Source organism: Pipistrellus kuhlii, unplaced genomic scaffold (assembly GCF_014108245.1).
Source record: "Pipistrellus kuhlii isolate mPipKuh1 unplaced genomic scaffold, mPipKuh1.p scaffold_m20_p_3, whole genome shotgun sequence".
NCBI classification, from domain to species: domain Eukaryota; kingdom Metazoa; phylum Chordata; class Mammalia; order Chiroptera; family Vespertilionidae; genus Pipistrellus; species Pipistrellus kuhlii.
In genome coordinates, this window is record NW_023425529.1 from 60171285 (window position 1) to 60189387 (window position 18103).

General features: G+C 36.6%; 1 protein-coding gene across 10 annotated transcripts in view; it reads right to left on the bottom strand.

The window, feature by feature from the left end:
• The window catches only part of ZFC3H1 (zinc finger C3H1-type containing), a 63703-nt gene that overhangs the window by 41606 nt on the left and 3994 nt on the right, over positions 1–18103 (bottom strand). For 9 of the 10 annotated variants that reach the window (XR_004991463.2, XR_006742871.1, XR_004991464.2 and 6 more), the window contains exons 2-3: positions 15826–16239; positions 3455–3519 (exon numbers count right to left, since the gene is read on the bottom strand). Coding sequence is in view for 6 of the 10 variants with exons in the window: in XM_036458398.2 (XP_036314291.1) it covers positions 3455–3519; positions 15826–16239 (479 nt within the window). In the remaining 4 variants the exon portion in view is untranslated. Of the gene's footprint in view, positions 1–3454; positions 3520–15825; positions 16240–18103 lie in introns of those variants that run through there. The other variant, XM_036458401.2, reaches the window with a different exon arrangement.

The following is an 18103-nucleotide window of genomic DNA, read 5'->3' on the forward strand; positions in this document are numbered from 1 at the left end:
ACAGGATAATCAAAAAAAAAAAAAAGAGAAGACCTGGCCCATGTAGCTCAGTAGGCTGGGCATTGTCATATGCATCAGGAGGCAGCCAGTTCAATTCCTGGTCAAGGGCACATGCCCGGGTTGCAGACTTGATCCCCAGGAGGGGGGCATGCAGGAGGCAGAGGATCAACGTTACACTAATCAATGTTTCTCGCTCTCTCTCTCTCTCCCTCCCTCCATCCCTCCTTCCCCTTCTCTCTAATAATCAATAAATTATTCTTAAAATATAAAAGGAAAGTTAAAGGTTAGAGATTAGCATTTAACTAGGCTTTCCAAACAAAAAGAATAAAAATCTAGAAGCCAGTGAACTAAAAAAAAAAAAAAAAAAAAATTCAATCCAGGATCCAGGAGAGAAGGAATGAAGAATAAAGTGATCATTATGTGAATAATACGGAGAACTGGTACACTGAAAGTCAAGATTCAAAGTTGTAAACTTTAAAAATATATGTATTTTATAATTGTATAGTGTTAAAAAAAATATGTAAAGACTTGCTTATATTTGAACATTACATGTGTTAAACCTATAAATATTTATCTGAATATTTAAAACTAGAGGCCCAGTGCACAAAAAGTCATGCAGTCAGGGGGCATGGGGTCCCTCAGCCTGGCCTGAGGCTTCTTGTAGTCTGGGACTCCTCAGGGGACAGTCCGTTCCCTGAAGAATCGGGTCTAAGCCGGCAGGTGGAAATCCCTCTGGCACCCCAGGAGCTTTTGGGGGATGTCCGACTAATAGCTTAGGCCCGCTCCACAAGAGGAGCGGGCCTAAGCCGTTAGTCAGATATCCTTACTGCTGCCACAGAGGCGGGAGAGGCTCCTGCCACCGCCGCTGCACTGGCCAGCCATGAGCCGGCTTCTGCCTGAGTGGCGCTACCCCTGTGGAAGCACACTGACCAGCAGGGGCAGCTCCTGTGTTGAGCGTTTGCCCCCAGGTGGTCATTGCGCATCATAGCGACGGGTAGTTCCAAGTCATTCCGCAATTTGCATATTACCCTTTTATTATATAGGATATTTTAAACACCCAAGACTTTTTTTCAGAAAAGCTAAAACAGGAAGACAGGTTCAGAACAAATGTCTGAGAACATTTTTCCGACTGAAAATACCTCTTTTGAGAGAATTTTATAAATTAAATTCTATACATTTTAGCTAAAATATAACTGAAAATGTCAGGCAATCTAAGCAGAGGTTCTTATTTGGAGTGCATGAATTTGCATGGGAATAAGGTAAGAGGTTTGGTTGTTCAGCCTTTCCACCCCTTAAAAATTAAATGCAAAAATTGTAAATGTTTTTTTCTTTATATGTTTGTATGGAAGAAGAGGCAAAAAAAAAAAAAAATCAAAAGTCTAAGACTTAAAAGGTCAAAGATCACTTACCTAATAACTTTTTTAAAAGACAGTAGTATGTTCTTATTGATTTTTAAATAGAGAAAAACATCTATGTGAGAGACACATTGATCTGCTGCTTCCTGCATGCCCCCTACTGGGGATCAAGCCCACAACCAGGATATGTGCCCTGACTGTGAATCAAACCAGGGAGCTCCTCATCTCTGAAATGATGCTCAATTCACTGAGCCACACCATCCGGGCACTAATAACTTTTCTTATAGGTGAACTGTAATTACATTTTGCTAAAACCCAATTAAATTATTTAATTCTTAAGCATAAAGAAACAGTAATTTCTATATCAACAGGTTTCACCCTTACATGAACTATTATAAATCCCTAACTGAACTACCATTACTTCAGTTTATACAAACCAGGATATAGTTACCTTGCCCAGTATTTGGAAATACATGTAAAAAATGAGTTTTAAAATTATTATGATTCTTTTTTTTTTTACTCTATAGCACGTGTCAAACACAAGGCCCGCGGGCCAAATCCGTCCCGCCAGGCCTTGCAATGTGGCCCGCACCGCGCTGTCATCACTGCACTCCGCTGCGTTTCCATCACAATGACAGTTTATGACTGTTCAGTAAACCATTCGGCCCGCAATTTAGGCTGGATTTTAGATTTTGGCCCCTTCTCTGATTGAGTTCGACACCCCTATAGTCTATAGTCACTTAAACATACCAAATTCTACTGCTTAGTACTAAAGTTCTAGAGCCATGCTGTCCAATATAGTAGCAATGAGTCACATCTGGCTGCTTAAATTTAAATAACCAAAACTGAATACAAAATTAAGTTCCTCAGCCACAATAATCATTTCAAGTGTTTAACAGCCACCTGTGATTAATACCTATCATATTAAAGAATACAGATATAGAACATTTCCATTATTATAGAAAATTCTATTAGATTTTGGACAGTGCTGATCTAGAGAGTTTAAAATAAAGCTATCATCATTGTTCAATTGAGACTTAAAGTCTTTAATTACTTTTTCCAACTACTCCATTTAGAATAAAAGAAAGAAACCACTGATTCCACTATGCAACTATATGCTGTTTAAAGGAGCTATTTGATCAGCAAGAAGGGCAATGAACTTCATTCAACTCTTTGCTCTGACATTTAAGTCCTATGTAACTATAGGCAAGTCACTTAACCTGTATAATGTCAACTTACTTTATAAAATTGCTGGAAAGATATTCAAAAACATATACACATATATATATATGCATTAATGTGTGTGTGTGTGTGTGTGTGTGTGTGTATCTATTATATTATCATCCTTAAATTCAGAACCACCTCTTTCCTAAAGCTCCTAGGCTCTTTGCATCATTACCATTTACTAGCTGAAATATTAAATGCAGCTATTTCCAGATCTCTAATTCAACAACAACAAAAGGCTTGGATTATTAACTGCCTACTAAATGTTAAACACAGTGTTTGATACCTCTGTATTTTATCCTGTGGAACCTCACAACAAACCCAGAGAACAGATGACATTACTCATTTTGTAAAGAAGAAAACCAAAGGCAAGCAAAGGCTTACACAAGATCAGTCAGTTGCATAGCCAGCGTGCCTCAGTGACTGAGCGTTGACCAATGAACCAGAAGGTCCCAGTTTGATTACCAGTCAGGGCACATGCCCAAGTTGAGGGCTCAATCCCCAGTGTGGGGCATTGCATTGTAGGAGGCAGCCAAAAGATTTGTCTAACTCTGAAGCTTTCCCACATAGGATAATGCCTCCCATAATTAAAAAAGAAAATTATCTGGATGAAAAATAAGTTTCAACAAACAAAGAGAGCATCTAAGGAAATAAATAACACTTCAATTAAACACAATTTAATTGAACCCAGTAGAAAAATACTCTAAGATGTCAGTCCAGATTTTCTTATCTTTAAGCTTATGTCCAAATAAAGATATCACAATGATGAAAGTAAATTAGTAGAAAGCAAGACAACTTCCCTTTTGAAAGAACAGAGTAAAGCAGTACAACAGTCAGTCTTACAGAGCTATCCATTCCACAAAGTAGTATCTTACCTTTTCAGATAGGATATCTGAGGCACCAAGTCGTCTTGCTAAATTTTGTTCCTTATCTTCTAATCCTTTAAAACAAAACAGCATACTCTGAGGGAGCTATAATCAACTTAAAACAAATGCTATATAATGTTTGATACTATTTATTTTAAAGGGTCTCATTTTCTCAATCTCTCAAGCAAAAGAATATTGTTAGAGAAAATTAAAATCTGACAAAACTTCACACATTGGTCTCATTTCTACAAGTTAGGAAGCTATTCAAAATATTAAATAATAAACTAAAAGCCCATTCTGATAAAAAGATTTTTAAACGAAAAATAATTATAAATGAGAACTATAGAAGTACACAGCAAGCAAAGCTTCATTATAAAATATATAATACACGTTGATAAAATATAATTAATTCAAACCTCTAACTGAAATGAACACAACATTTAGAGATTGGATTGGATTTATACACCACAGAAATGGTCCTCTCTCTAGAAAAACATCAGCACAAGTATGTTAAGTACCAATAAAATTAAATCCAACTAACAGTTTCCCAGAATTCTAGCCGTGGGTCCAGATTTCTGAAAAAGTTATTTACAAAATCTTATTTATGCATTATCTAACCTATAACTGCTCAACAATAAAGTTACACACAATAAAGTTATAGTATATTTACAACAGCATTGAGATACACCTCTGAAGCTAAAGATGACACAAATGAAGTCTAAAGTCCAAGTTTAGTTTTCCCTCCTCATTGGTCAGTGTTCCAAACATTTTAACTTGATTGCCTATGACCTACTGGTAAAAGAATAGGCAATTTATTCAACAAATGGAGAAATTACTGAACAAGTACCCTAGACAAAGTAAGTAGAAGGAAAACCACCAAATAAGCTAAATTTAAGGCTTAATATGAAAACGTGAATTTGTTGCAACATGACTGATACATTAGAAAATAATTTGAGCATAACACAAATTTCATGTTTGCTTAGGTGTGATTTGTCTCCAAGAAACACTGAGAATGCATAAAAATAACCCCCTGGTGATCCAAGCCATGTAAGAATACATAAACCCCACAAACTTTGAGCATCTACCAACTACTTCAGTTTACTGTATATGTTATCAGCCACACTTATCCATATCTGGTATAACAGCTTACTATACAAATTCATATAACCTTCCTTGCTCCACTTTATAATTCATAAGCTGAAAATCTTCCACTGCCACACACACATTTGAGGTCTTTTTTCAAAGTAAAATGACATTTATTGTATTATTTGAAGCATTTCTTTACCCCTTTTAACATGTATAGCTGCATTACAATTTTTATTAGGTTCCTATCTTTTTTCATGTGTCACTGACACAGTTTTTAAATTTTTCTCTAATTCCATTTTGTTCATAAACCCTGTGGTTTTTATTGTGCAAATTATACAGTGTAGTGATTTACAGGAATGCATGTCACATTACAGCAAAACTGATATTTCAAAGAATACTACAATGAAAAAATAAAGACATAAACAGACTTTCAGTAATAAGTGTAGAAAGCATTAAATTTTGCTCCTACATGAGAAGCCTATTAGTTGGTGAGGATCTATCTTATCTATAACTGGTGGCAGCATCCTCCTTTAAAGTAGCATAGAGGCAAGTATACAAACCATAAATTTCACACTATAAACGTAACTTTACACAAAGAATATAAAAGCAGGTTTAAAACCAAGCATATAGTTAATCACCAATGTCATGTGTCTACCAATAAAATGTGTCTCTACAATAAAATTATTTCAATTCTCAATACTTCCAAAATGAATGCAGTATTTTAAAAATTATTACATGGTATCCTAAACTGAGCTAGAGACAGTCATCATGATATAGGTGGTAGTTAAAACCAAAATAACTGAAAACACCCCCAGAAAAATGGAACACAGAGGACATCAACATTTAAGTTACCAAGAAAATTTTAAAAGAAAAATCAGAAAATTATAAGAAATTCCAGCCGAAACTGGTTTGGCTCAGTGGCTAGAGCATCAACCTGCAGACTGAAAGGTCCCGGGTTCGATTCCAGTCAAGAGCATGTACCCTGATTGCAGGCACATCCCCAGTAGGGGGTGTGCAAGAGGTAGCTGATCAGTGATTCTCTCTCATCGATGTTTCTAACTCTATCCCTCTCCCTTCCTCTCTGTAAAAAATCAATAAAATATATTTTTAAAAAATAAAAATAAAAGAAATTCCAGATGTGTATGGTATCACAGAAACCCCAAAATTTCAAGATTAGTGAGAAAAACATCACTGAATATAGATCTCAAAGGTCATAATGATCCTTTGAGAATATGTATAAAATAAATTATGCAAAGAATTTGCTCAAGAATCATTCAAAATAAAAACCAAAGTTCTTACAAGGCTCTGCATGATCTATCCCTATGATCTTTGTCTTCTTCTCTCCCACTATTCATCCCCCTCACTCTTTTTTTTTTAAAGTTACTGCCGAAGCCGGTTTGGCTCAGTGGTAGAGCGTCGGTTTGCGGACTGAAAGGTCTCAGGTACGATTCCAGGCAAGAGCATATACATTGGTTGCGGGCACATCCCTGGTAGGGGGTATGCAAGAGGCAGCTGGTGGATGTTTCTCTCTTATCGACGTTTCTAGCTCTCTATCTCTCTCCCTTCCTCTCTGTAAAAAATCAATAAAATATATTTTTTTTAAAAAGTTACTAATTTTTAGAGAGGGGAAGGGAGGGGGATAGAAAGATACCGTGTTTCCCCGAAAATAAGACATCCTCCGGAAGTAAGACCTAGCGCATAGAAAGCTAAAACATCCCCTGAAAATAAGACCTAGCGCAACTTTGGGAGAAAAAATTAATATAAGACACTGTCTTATTTTCGGGGAAACAGAGTAGAAACATCAGTGAGCGAAAAGCATCAATTGGCTGTCATTGGTGATCAAGCCTGTAATCCAGACATGTTCCCTAACTGGAAGTCAAACTACTGACCTCCTGGTTGATGGATAGATATTCAACCACTAAGACACACAAGCTGGCACTCCCCCTTCTTTAGTGGCACATGCCTCCCTGTTATTCCCCAAATAATCCAGGTAACCCTCTACCTAGAGTCATTATTCTAGTTCAGCGATTTTCAGCTGGGGTGCCACAAGAATTCTTAAAACATGTGATACCTGATTGCTTAGTTAGGGGCACTGACCTCTTTCCCTTTAGATTGTCAAAAAAAAAAAAAAAAAAAAAAAAAGCCAACTCAACAGCCATTCTGTATTAATTAATCAAAATTATACCTATTTTTTTTGTCAGATCAGCAAAAAATATATTTTCTGATGTGCTGTAGAATTTTAATAATTAGTTTATGTGTGTCATGTGATGAAAAAGATTGAAATTCGCTGTCCTAGTTCAGTGACTCTCAAATTTTAAGAGGTATTAGAATCAACAGGAAGGCTATAAATAGGAAGGCTGGGCCCCACTTCCAGAGTTTCCAATTCAGTATCTGGAGTAGGGTCTGAGAGTCTGCATTTTTATAAAGTTCCCAGTAAATGCTGGTACAAGGACCACAGTAAAAGGGGGGAAAAAATCATTGCTCTAGCTATTCAGTCTATTTGCCTAGAAACCTCTTTCCTCCTGATATCATTTGGCAATTTCCTCAGCATCTTCAAAACTTCTGTTTAAGTCTCACCTTCAAATTCAGGCCTCCTAATCACTCATTAATACCACAACCTGGCCCTAGCTGATTTGGCTCAGTGAACATATCATTGGCTTAAGGACTGAAGGGCAAATACCTCAGTTGCAGGTTCCTCCCTGGGCTCATGCAGGAGGCAACCAATCGGTGTGTTTCTCCCACACTGATATTTCTCTGTCTTTCCCTCTCTCTTCCACTGTCTCTCAAACTCAATGGAAAAATACCCTTGGATAAGGATTAAAAAATTAAAAAATACTGCAACCTGTACCCGCTACCCCATCCTACTTTACCCTCTACAGTTTCTCTTTCTAAAACTGTTATTGCCTCCCTTTCTAAAATGCAAGACAATGAAGGCATAAATTATTGACTACAGTATTTTGTTCAGTGATGTAGTTCCAAGAGCCTGGAATAAAGTGCTCCATTAATTTTTGAATGAATGAAATGAAGAAAAATGAATTCCTCAATTAGCTCAATGTAACCTTGCCAGGAGTAGTTCAGTATTCTAGTAAGGATGGAAAAGCAGACAACACTAGGTTAAGAAAGCATAAGCATTAAAAATAAAATAAAATAATAAAATAAAATAAAATAAAATAAAAAGAAAGCATAAGCAGTAAAACGAAAAGAGTCAACAAACACTCGCTCTTTCCAGAAATCTGGTTAAAAAGATAAGTTAAAGGAGAATGCAGGATGGGGAGGAGGGAATGTTTAAATTTTGGGATGAAACGCTAAAATATGATTATAATAAAAACCCATTAAGAGAAAGTGGTTAAGATTAATCAAAATACACAGACAGAGTAAGGTCCAAAGAAGGCGGGAGAAGTTAAAGACAGGAATACAGGTTAAAACAAAGTGGCCATAAATGAGAAGTACCACTTTTTCAGAGTGAAGGAACTGGAGTGAAAATCAGTAAAAATATGTAAGTTTACAGTCAGGAAGTGAGAAGCTGGAAACTGAATGAGATCACTTGAAGTGGAGGTAAGCTCAATAGGCTGACAATAGAGATGAAGGCTGAGTAAAAGCCTGAAAAATGATGATGGTTTAGAAGAGTTGAGAGAAATGAAAAAAAGAAAAAAGAAAAGATGACCAACAATTTTGAAGATTTGATTGCAGAGCTGAGTCTTGCTGAAGACTGGAAGAGAAAATGCTTAAGAAGAAATACTGTAACTTATTGATTCAGATAAGTTTTATTCTTTTGGGTTTTCACCCAATAAGTCATTTATACTGCTGCAAGTTATTTTCCTAAAACAGATACATGATCTCATCATTTCCCTGTTTAAAAATATCTGACTGCCCACTTGATACTTAAAGAAACTCTAAATTCTTTAGCAAGCCCTGGCCTGATAGCTCAATTGGTCCTCATTCCCAATCAGGGCACATATGAGAATCAGCCAATGAGTGCACACATAAGTGGAACAACAAATTGATTTTTTTTATTCTGTCTACCTCCTTCTCTAAAATCAGTAAGTCAGAAAAATAAGTAAATTCTTTCACAAGATATTCAAAGCCCTTCATTATCCAATCTCACCTATCCTTTTATAAATTCATATCGAACCACTTTTAGAAATATACCATGTAGCCCACATTTGCTTTTAAAAGATCTGTAACTTGATCTGCTTATTCAGTTCATCTGATTTCCCAAGTGGAAAAATTCCAACTTATTTTTAAAGACATTCCATAACTATGAAAACTTCCTAAACCCAAGTAAGATTTTATCCTTCCTCTGTGTTACTACAGGATTCCATACATAAATTTTTATTATACTCTATGGTACTTATGTATTTTCTATCCCACTGGATTATACTTTTCAAAACTGTCTTCTGGAATCATGGTATTAAAGGGGGTTGGGGGTTGGAAGAGAATGTTCCTAAGAATGTGTAATAAATCAGTCACCACTCAGGTTTGCAACCAACTTTATACCATATGGATGGCCTTGAAAACTTCAAATATAAAGTGGTCTGAGAGCAAATGCCTGGCAGCAGCAAAAGCAAATTCGCTCTGGAGAATCCAACTTTGTGTCAGGCCTCAAAAAACTCCCACCAAAAAAATTCAAAAAAAAAAAAAAAAAATGAATCACCAAGTATTCAAGAAAAGGAAGTGCCAAAAACAAGAAAAAGAGACAGCAAACATCAGAAATCAGACCCACAAAAAACAAAGACCTCAGATACAAGAAATTAGCAGACAAGGTGGAGAATCAAAACAAAAATAAACCCACGGTTAACATGTTTAAAGAAATAAAGATAGAGGTGAATTAAAAATGGTGGCAGAGTAAGTGGATGCTGCACAGACAGGCTCCCAAGAACAAACTGGAATTACAAGTAAAATACAAAAAAACTTCCTGAATTATCAACAGAAAACTTGAAGGAGAGAATTCTGATACCAAGTTCTGAAAGTGGAGACCGCACAGATTTATTTTGTACTAGAGGCCTGGTGTGTGAAATTTGTGCACAGAGGGGTTGGGGGAGGGTAGGGGCAGGTGGTGGTGTCCCTCAGCCCAGCCTGCACCCTCTCCAATCTGGGACCCCTCAAGGGCAGTCGGACATCCCTCTCACAATCCAGGACTGCTGACTCCCAACTGCTTGCCTGCCTGCCTTCCTGATTGCCCCTAACTGCTTCTGCCTGCCAGCCTGATCACCCCCTAACCGCTCCCATGCCAGCCTGATTGATGTCTAACTGCTCCCCTGCCAGCCTGTTTGCTGGTCATCCCTAATTGCCCTCCCTTGTAGGCCTGGTATCTCCCAACTGCCCTCCCCTGCTGACCATCTTGTGGTGGCCATTTTGTGTCCACATGGGAGCAGGATATTTACCACATGGGGGCAGCCCATCTTGTGTGTTGGAGTAATGGTCAATCTGCATATTACTCTTGTATTACATAGATAGTGTAAAAATAAATTAATTAATAAATACTTTTTTTAAAAGAAAAGAAATAGACATATTTGAAAAAATAAGCAGAGAAAAGAAAACTAAAAAGAATGAGCCAAGTGATCTGAAAACAAAATAAAAATAAAATACTAAAATAAAACCTGTAACTGAAATTTAAAACTCAATGGGTAGGCTTAAGGCTGATCAGACACAGACACAGATAAAGAGATAATCAGTGAACTCAAAATAGCATTTCAGAGACTGTAGCAGAGTTATAAAGAGATAGGAACTTAAGAGAAATTAAGGGAAAAGAAAGATAAAGTGAGATGATTTAATACAATACACCTCTATACAGTTTTGGAAAAGAAAAAAGGACAGTATTTTAAGAGAGAACAATTTTTCAGAATCAATAAAAACAAAAAGCACAACATATCCCAAACTAGATAAATAAAAAGAAAACTACAATTAATACATTGTGATGTGTTAAACTACAGAATACTAAGACAAAAATTTAAAGCAATCAGAAAAAGATCGGTTACCTTCAAACTAGAAATTAAGATAGATGATTTTCAAAATCAATAATGAAAGCCAAAAAAATCTTCAATATGTTGAGCCCAGCCTGTGTGGCTCAGGGCTGAGCATCGAACTATGTACCAGGAGGTCACAAGTTTGATTCCACATCAGGGCACATGCCTGGATTATGGTCTCAACCACCAGTGAGGGCATGCAGGAGGCAGCCATTCAATTATTCTCTCTCATCACTGATGTTTCTCTCTCCCTCTCCCTTCTTCTCTGAAATCAATAAAAATATTTTTTTAATGTTGAAAATATAATTAACCAACCCAGAATTTTAAACCTAGAAAAATTATTTTTAAAAGAGGGCAAAAATAAGTTTTCCACCCAGTAAACACACATTAAAGGAATATTTTTAATCCTTACCTGATAATATTTTCCCATTGATTTATAGAAAGAGTAGAAAGGAGGGAGGGATGAGGGGGAGAGAGAGACAGAGATAGAGATAGAGATAGAGAGATGAGAGAGAGAGAGAGATGAGAGAGAGAGAGAGAGAGAGAGAGAGAGAGAGAGAGGGGGAGAGAGAGAGAGAAACATCGATGAGAGAGAGGCACATGGATTGGTTGCCTCTGGCACCAGCCAGTCTAGGACGAAAACAGAACCTGCAACCCAAGAATGTGCCCTTGACTGGGAATTGAACCTGAGGCATTTCAGTGCTAAAGGAAAATTTTTAAATATATTTTAAATATATGTGACTCTAGGTATAGAAAAAAGAATGAGCAAAGAAAATGTTAGATGGGCAAAGCTAGACAAATACTGGCCCTTGTATATCAGGGAGAGGGTAAAGATATTGGTTAACTTTAAACATTGACAAGAATTCATGTTACAACTACTAAAGAATCCATTATGATAACAGAAACTTAGTAACTAACCTTCAAAGTAGTAAAAAAGGTTATACAAAAAATAATTAAGAGTCCAAGAAAGAAAAAAACAAACAATGGAAATCCAAGTATCAGTAATCATGAAAAAAAGGGGTATGAACTATATGTTCTAACTAAAAGACTAAGACTGGCCGAGACCGGTTTGGCTCAGTGGATAGAGCATCGGTCTGTGGACTGAAAGGTCCCAGGTTCGATTCCAGTCAAGCGCGTGTACATTGGTTGCGGGCACATCCCCAGTGGTGGGTATGCAGGAGGCAGCTGGTCTCTCTCATCCACGTTGCTAGCTCTCTATCCCTCTCCCTTCCTCTCTGTGGAAAATCAATAAAATATTTTTTTAAATAAAAATAAGACTGTCTTAAGACTGTCAGACTAAATTACAAATGAAATCCAGCTCTATACTATGCATAAATGACATCTGAGACATGAGATATAAAAAACACTGGAAGAATAAAAAATACTATAAAAGCATTATCAAGAGAAAGATGGTGTAGCTATAAATACAGACAAAAATAGCCTTTTGGGCAAAAACATTATAAAGAAGGTCACTACATGATATTGAGAATAATGAGTCAATTCCCCAGCCTCAAAGTACTTAAAGCAAGCACTGAAAAACATTAGAATAGTGGCAGGTTTTAACAAACTTCTCAGTAATAGATCAAGCAGATCAGAAAATGAATGATGAACATAAAAATAACTTAATCTAACAACCCATATGTTTCTTTCAAACATATACATAACAGCTTTAAAAATCTGTCATACAATAAAGTCTATTCAAGTATTTTCAAAAGACTGGTATTATACACTGAGTGGCCAGATTATTACGATCTCTGAACACATAACAATCTAGCCACTCAGTATATATTTATACTCTAATATTATATATTAGAGTCTGGCCACTCAGAGAGAGGGGGGGAGTATTAGAGGCCCGGTTCATGAATTCGTGCATGGGTGGGGTCTAGTCAGCCTGGCCAGAGGGAGGGGACATGCGCGGTTGGCTGGCCTGCCTGCTGGTGGAACTCCTGGTCGAGGGAACAATTTGGATATTAGCCTTTTATTATATAGGATATACTCTAAGTGGCCAGATTATTATGCATTCAGAGATCATAATCTGGCCACTCAGTGTATAGCTCTCATTCTCTGACAGTGTAATTAACTTAGAAATCAATAACAAAAATACAGCTAGAAAACCTACATGTTTGGAAGTTAAGCACTTCCAAATAGTTTACAGATTAAAGAAAAAGAATTTTTTAATCTTTACAACTGAATTTCAAAAATTTACACATACTAATAAACTGAGATGTAACTAAAGTAGAAATTTCATAGCCCAAAAGGATCTTAACAGGAGAGAGGCTAAAAACTAAGAAATTTTAAAAGCTATAGACTTACTTCTAGAGAAATTTTTTTAAAGGGGAGAGTTCACTTATCACTGCTATACATAATCTTTAAAAAGGTAAGAGACGCCCTAGCCCAGAGGTCGGCAAACTCATTAGTCAACAAGGCCAAATACCAACAGTACAACAATTGAAATTTCTTTTGAGAGCCAAATTTTTTAAACTTAAACTTCTTCTAATAACACTTCTTCAAAATAGACTAGCCTAGGTTGTGGCATTTCGTGGAAGAGCCACACTCAAGGGGCCAAAGAGCCGCATGTGGTTCGCAAGCCGCGGTTTGCTGACCACAGCCCTAGCCAGTTTGGCTCAGTGGATAGAGCGTTGTCCTGTGGACTGAAGGGTCCTGGTTCAATTCCGATTAAGGGTACATGCTTAGGTTGTGGGCTCGATCCCCAGTAGGGGGCGTGCAGAAGGCAGCTGATCAATGATTTTCAACGCCGATGTGTCTCTCTCTCTCTCCCTTTCCCATCCTCTCTGAAATCAATATAAATATATTTTTTTAAAAAAAGTAAGCAAGTCCTAGATCGTTTGGCTCAGTGGATACAGCATCAGCCTGCAGACTTGGTTCTGGTCAAGAGCACGTACCTTGGTTGCAGGCTTCTCTCTAGCCTGGGCCCAGGTCCTGGCAGGGCCAATTCAGGAGGCAACGAATTGATATATTTCTCTAACATCAATGTTTCTCTTTGGCTTCCCTTCTCTCTTCCACTCTCCCTAAAAAATTAATCAATGGAAAAAATATCCTCAGGTGAGGATTAACAAAAAAAATTTAAGAAATTAAAATTAGTAAGGAATTCTTAAGAATAAATGTTTTAAATATTTTTAATTGGTTTCAGAGAGAAAGAAAGAGGGTGAGAAAGAATCATCAATTATAAGAATCATTGACTCACTACCTCCTGCATGCCCCACACTGGGAATTGAGCCTGCAACCCGGGCAGTGCCTGGACCAGGAATTAACTGTGACCTTCTGGTTCATGGATCAACACTCAACCACTGAACCACACCGGCCAGGTATCTTAAGAAAAACTGTCTGTTTGTTTTGTTAATTCTCATCCAAGGATGTTTTTCTACTGATTTTTAGGGAGAATAAGAGAGGGAAAGATAGAAACATCGATCTGAGAGAAACACATCAATTGGTTGCCTCTTGCACACATACCAATCAGGACCCATGCTGGGAAGGAGCCTGCAACCAAGATACCTGCCCTTGACTGGAATAGAACCCAGGACCCTTTGGTGTTCAGGCCAAATTGAGCCACTAAGCAAAATTGGCTAGGGCAAGAATAATTTTTAAAAAACTTTACAACTTACAGGAAATGGACACATTACTAGAAAAACAGTTTATGTAAATTGCCTTAACCAAAAATAGAAAGAAATAGAACAGTCACAAAAGAAAAAAGAAAATGAACAAAAAAAAATAGAACAGTCAGTAGTTTAAAATTTTCCCAGAAAAAACTCCATCCCAGACACTTTAACCAGCAAGATTTATCAAATATCCCAGCAATGATTCCAATCTTGAACTATCCAGAAAATAAAAAAAGGAAACCACTCCCCAACTCATTTTGAGCATCACAACCTTATACTAAGACTGGGCAAGCAAAAGATAGGTAAAAAATTAAAGGCTTTGCCGAAACCGGTTTGGCTCAGTGGTAGAGCGTCGGTCTGCATACTGAAAGGTCCCAGGTTCGATTCCGGTCAAGGGCATGTACATTGGTTGCAGGCACATCCCCGGTGGGGGGTGTGCAAGAGGCAGCTGGTCAATGTTTCTCTCTCATCGACGTTTCTAGCTCTCTCTCTCTCTCTCTCTCTCTCTCTCTCCCTTCCTCTCTGTAAAAAATCAATGAAATGTTTAAAAAAAAAAAATTAAAGGCTTTGAACCCAGATGAAAAATTCTAAACAAAGCATTATCATACCTTTATTTATGAAGCTTTTAAAGTGTCTGAAATGCAAGAACTCAAATGCCCCTCACTAGTAAACGGATAAAACAAAACTGTAGCATAGCCATACAATAGGAGACTCAGCAATGAAAAATAACAAACTGCTATTATACACAACAACCACACGGATGAATCTCAAATACACTATGTGGAGTAAAAGTAGCTAGAAGCCATGTAGGTGTGTACCCTGGCTAGAAATTGAACCCTCAACCTTTGGTATATGAGACAACACTTCAACCAACTGAGCTACCTAACCAGGGTTACATGGCATTCTTGAAAAAACAAAACTATAAGGACAGTAAAGAGATCAGCAGTTACTAGTGGGCTAGGGTTTGGGAATTTAGGGACTGACAAGGTGGCATGGAGAAATTGGGAGGGGTTAATGGAACTGTTCCACATCTTAACTGAAGGGGGAGAGGGGATGGTGGTTACCCAACTGCCTGAATTCAAAAAACTACATACATGAAAAAAGATAAATCTTACTTTATATAAATGATACATTTCTAAAAAGAAAAATTAACAAACCAAATCCATGATGTATAAAAATGATATATCAATGAACTAGCTGAATTATCTCAACTACACAAGGGTAGTTTAACACTACAAAATCTATTAACATAATCCACTACACTAATAAATTAAGTAAATATTAGATGCATGCTCTTCATAACAGTTAAGAAAAAAGATTTGATAAGTTTCAATATCCATTTCATGCTGAAAATCTCAAACAAGCAATAGGGGAAAGGGAAAAAGCAACTTCCTTTACCCCACAAGGGATAGTACCTACAGAAATTTATACATGTTTAATTAATGGCAAATAGCAAAAGCATTCCCTTTAAGTTTGGGAACAAAGGTGCCCACTCTTACTTATACTAAAAATTAAGTTTTAAAAAAATTAGAATGAAATAAATGCCATCATTCAATGATATGACTGTCTATGTCAAAAGTGCAAAAATAATGCACAGATAATTAGAATCATATCAATGAAGCATGCCACCAAAATAGGTAGTTATGATTCCCCTTTAGAAATAGAAGAATTTCTTAACTAAATACTTAACTAAAATGTTTAATTCCATTACCTTGACTGGATTCAGTAGCGTCAGATTTCAGGGAAAGTTGTTTTGTTCCATCTTTAACTTTTTTCAACCGGTTCTTATCTCCTGGTAAAGTCAGTTTTTGCCTGAGTGGTTTTAATTCAAATGCCTGGAAAGTTTTGACCTGTGTTTTCTCCTCAGGAGCTAATTCTTTACTTGAATCCTTTATAATACTGACATTTTCAGTGCTTGTTTGGTCCTCAGAGTTCAATGTTTTTGGATCTTCCTGCACATTCTCTTCTTTACTACTCAAAGCTAGTTTTTCATCCTTATTGATACATTCTAGTTCCAACTGTATTTGCTTATACTTCAAAAGTAAATCTTCAAAAGTTTCTTCCCCACAGTTTTCACTTTTTGATGAATAATTTTTTCTTGATGGAGATCTTCCAAAACATTTGGCTGAACAGCATATTAAGGAAACCAGTTTCCAAAAATTTTTCCAGTTAATTTAACAAAAACATATTAAGTTATAGATGAGTTGTCTCCCTTTTTCAAGATGAAGTGATATTTTTAAATTACTAAATTCCACTTTAATATATATGCTGCTAATACCCACCTTCATTCTGTGCCCATATTTCAAATTTAACAAATATCCATAAAATTGTCCACTTACAAAACCGCTGGTATCAATTATTACCAATAGTATCCACAGGTATTCCATCTGGTTGGGTTATAACATCCTTCTTTCTGTAGGTATCAGGAAAGCCCATAATGAGCTGATGTTAAGATTCCTTTCTGAAGCAAGAGGGGAGAAACTGAATGGTTTGTCAGAGATGTGGTTAATTTACACTTCAAATAATCAGGAAGAAAGTTTCTTCTTTTTAATTAATTTCTTCTCATGTCTCAATTTTTAAATAATAGAGATAAAAAATGAACACTGACAATTAAGACTGATTTATGAATAAGAAACATTTGCTTAAAAACCTAATACATAACAATCTTAGAGCTCATCAACTATACTAACATCTAACACATGCATAAACAAAGACAATGAAGGCAGTTCTATGATAAAAAATAAAACTCTTAAATAGTATTCAAAAAGTATCTTCTAAATACTTTCCCATAAACATAAGGATACCTAAACCAATTATTTTAGTTATTTTCTTCTCTAACATAATGATAAACAAAGTATAACTTCTTACTTGGAAATAGCTACAAAATTCCAAACTATAATTTTTATTCAAAATAATTCATACACGAGAATTGTTACACCTCTCTTTTCTAGCCTACAAATTAGCAAAAGTATTTAATGTGATTTTAATACAATGTCACTTATGGATCATTTGAATTGGCTAGAATATAGCATTACAGTTATCAAATGTTTCTTCTCTGTTTAATAACTAATATGGCAAGCAACTTGCAAAGTCTTTAAACTTCCCTAATGACCAATTCAAGAGTGGGAATCGACACCAAATATTTTAGAAACTGAACAAGAATTACAACTGAAAATCTGTTTTGGTAAATATCCTCTGATCTAACCCATAACGCTGGCATTGATGACAATGCTCTAACCCAGTGTTTCCCAAAGTGTGGTATGCATACCCCCAGGGGTACTGATTGTACTGAGTTTGGTGGGGGTACGCGTTGCACCGGAGTTTGGTAGGGATATGCACTGCACAGTGCTTAGCTGTGCCTAATTCTATGTTCTCATGAGTATGAGGGGTACTCAGTGTAATGAAAATTATAGAAGTGGTACACATATGTCAAAAGTTTAGTAACCAACTGAACTACCCAGCAGAGCTGAAATCTACTTCTGTCTATGCAGGACAGCTAAAAACAAACACTTAAAGTGTTTAATTTTAAGCTGACCAGGATGCAATTTCTAGCTGAAACCTGGTTTTAAAAACAAGCTACCTGTCAACCTTTATAACTACAGGAGAAAATAAAATGACTTTCTAATGAGAGACACTGGTCTAATATTTTAGCTCTCATCAGATTTGAAGGTTTAAAACTGTAGTCATCAAAAGGAGACATATGCTACTGTCTATCACTAAGAAAAATTTAGAATGAATGAGAATGCCCTGGCCAGTGTTGCTCAGTTGACTGGAACATCATCCGTAGTCTGGAAGGTAGCAAGTTTGATTCCCGTCACATCAAGTTCCTCTCTTCCTCTCCCCATCTCTCAAATCAATTAAGAATGAGAATAGCCGAAACCGGTTTGGCTCAATGGATAGAGCGTCGGCTTGGGGACTGAAAGGTCCGGGTTCGATTCCGGTCAAGGGCATGAACATTGGTTGCGGGCACATCCCTGGTAGGAGGTGTG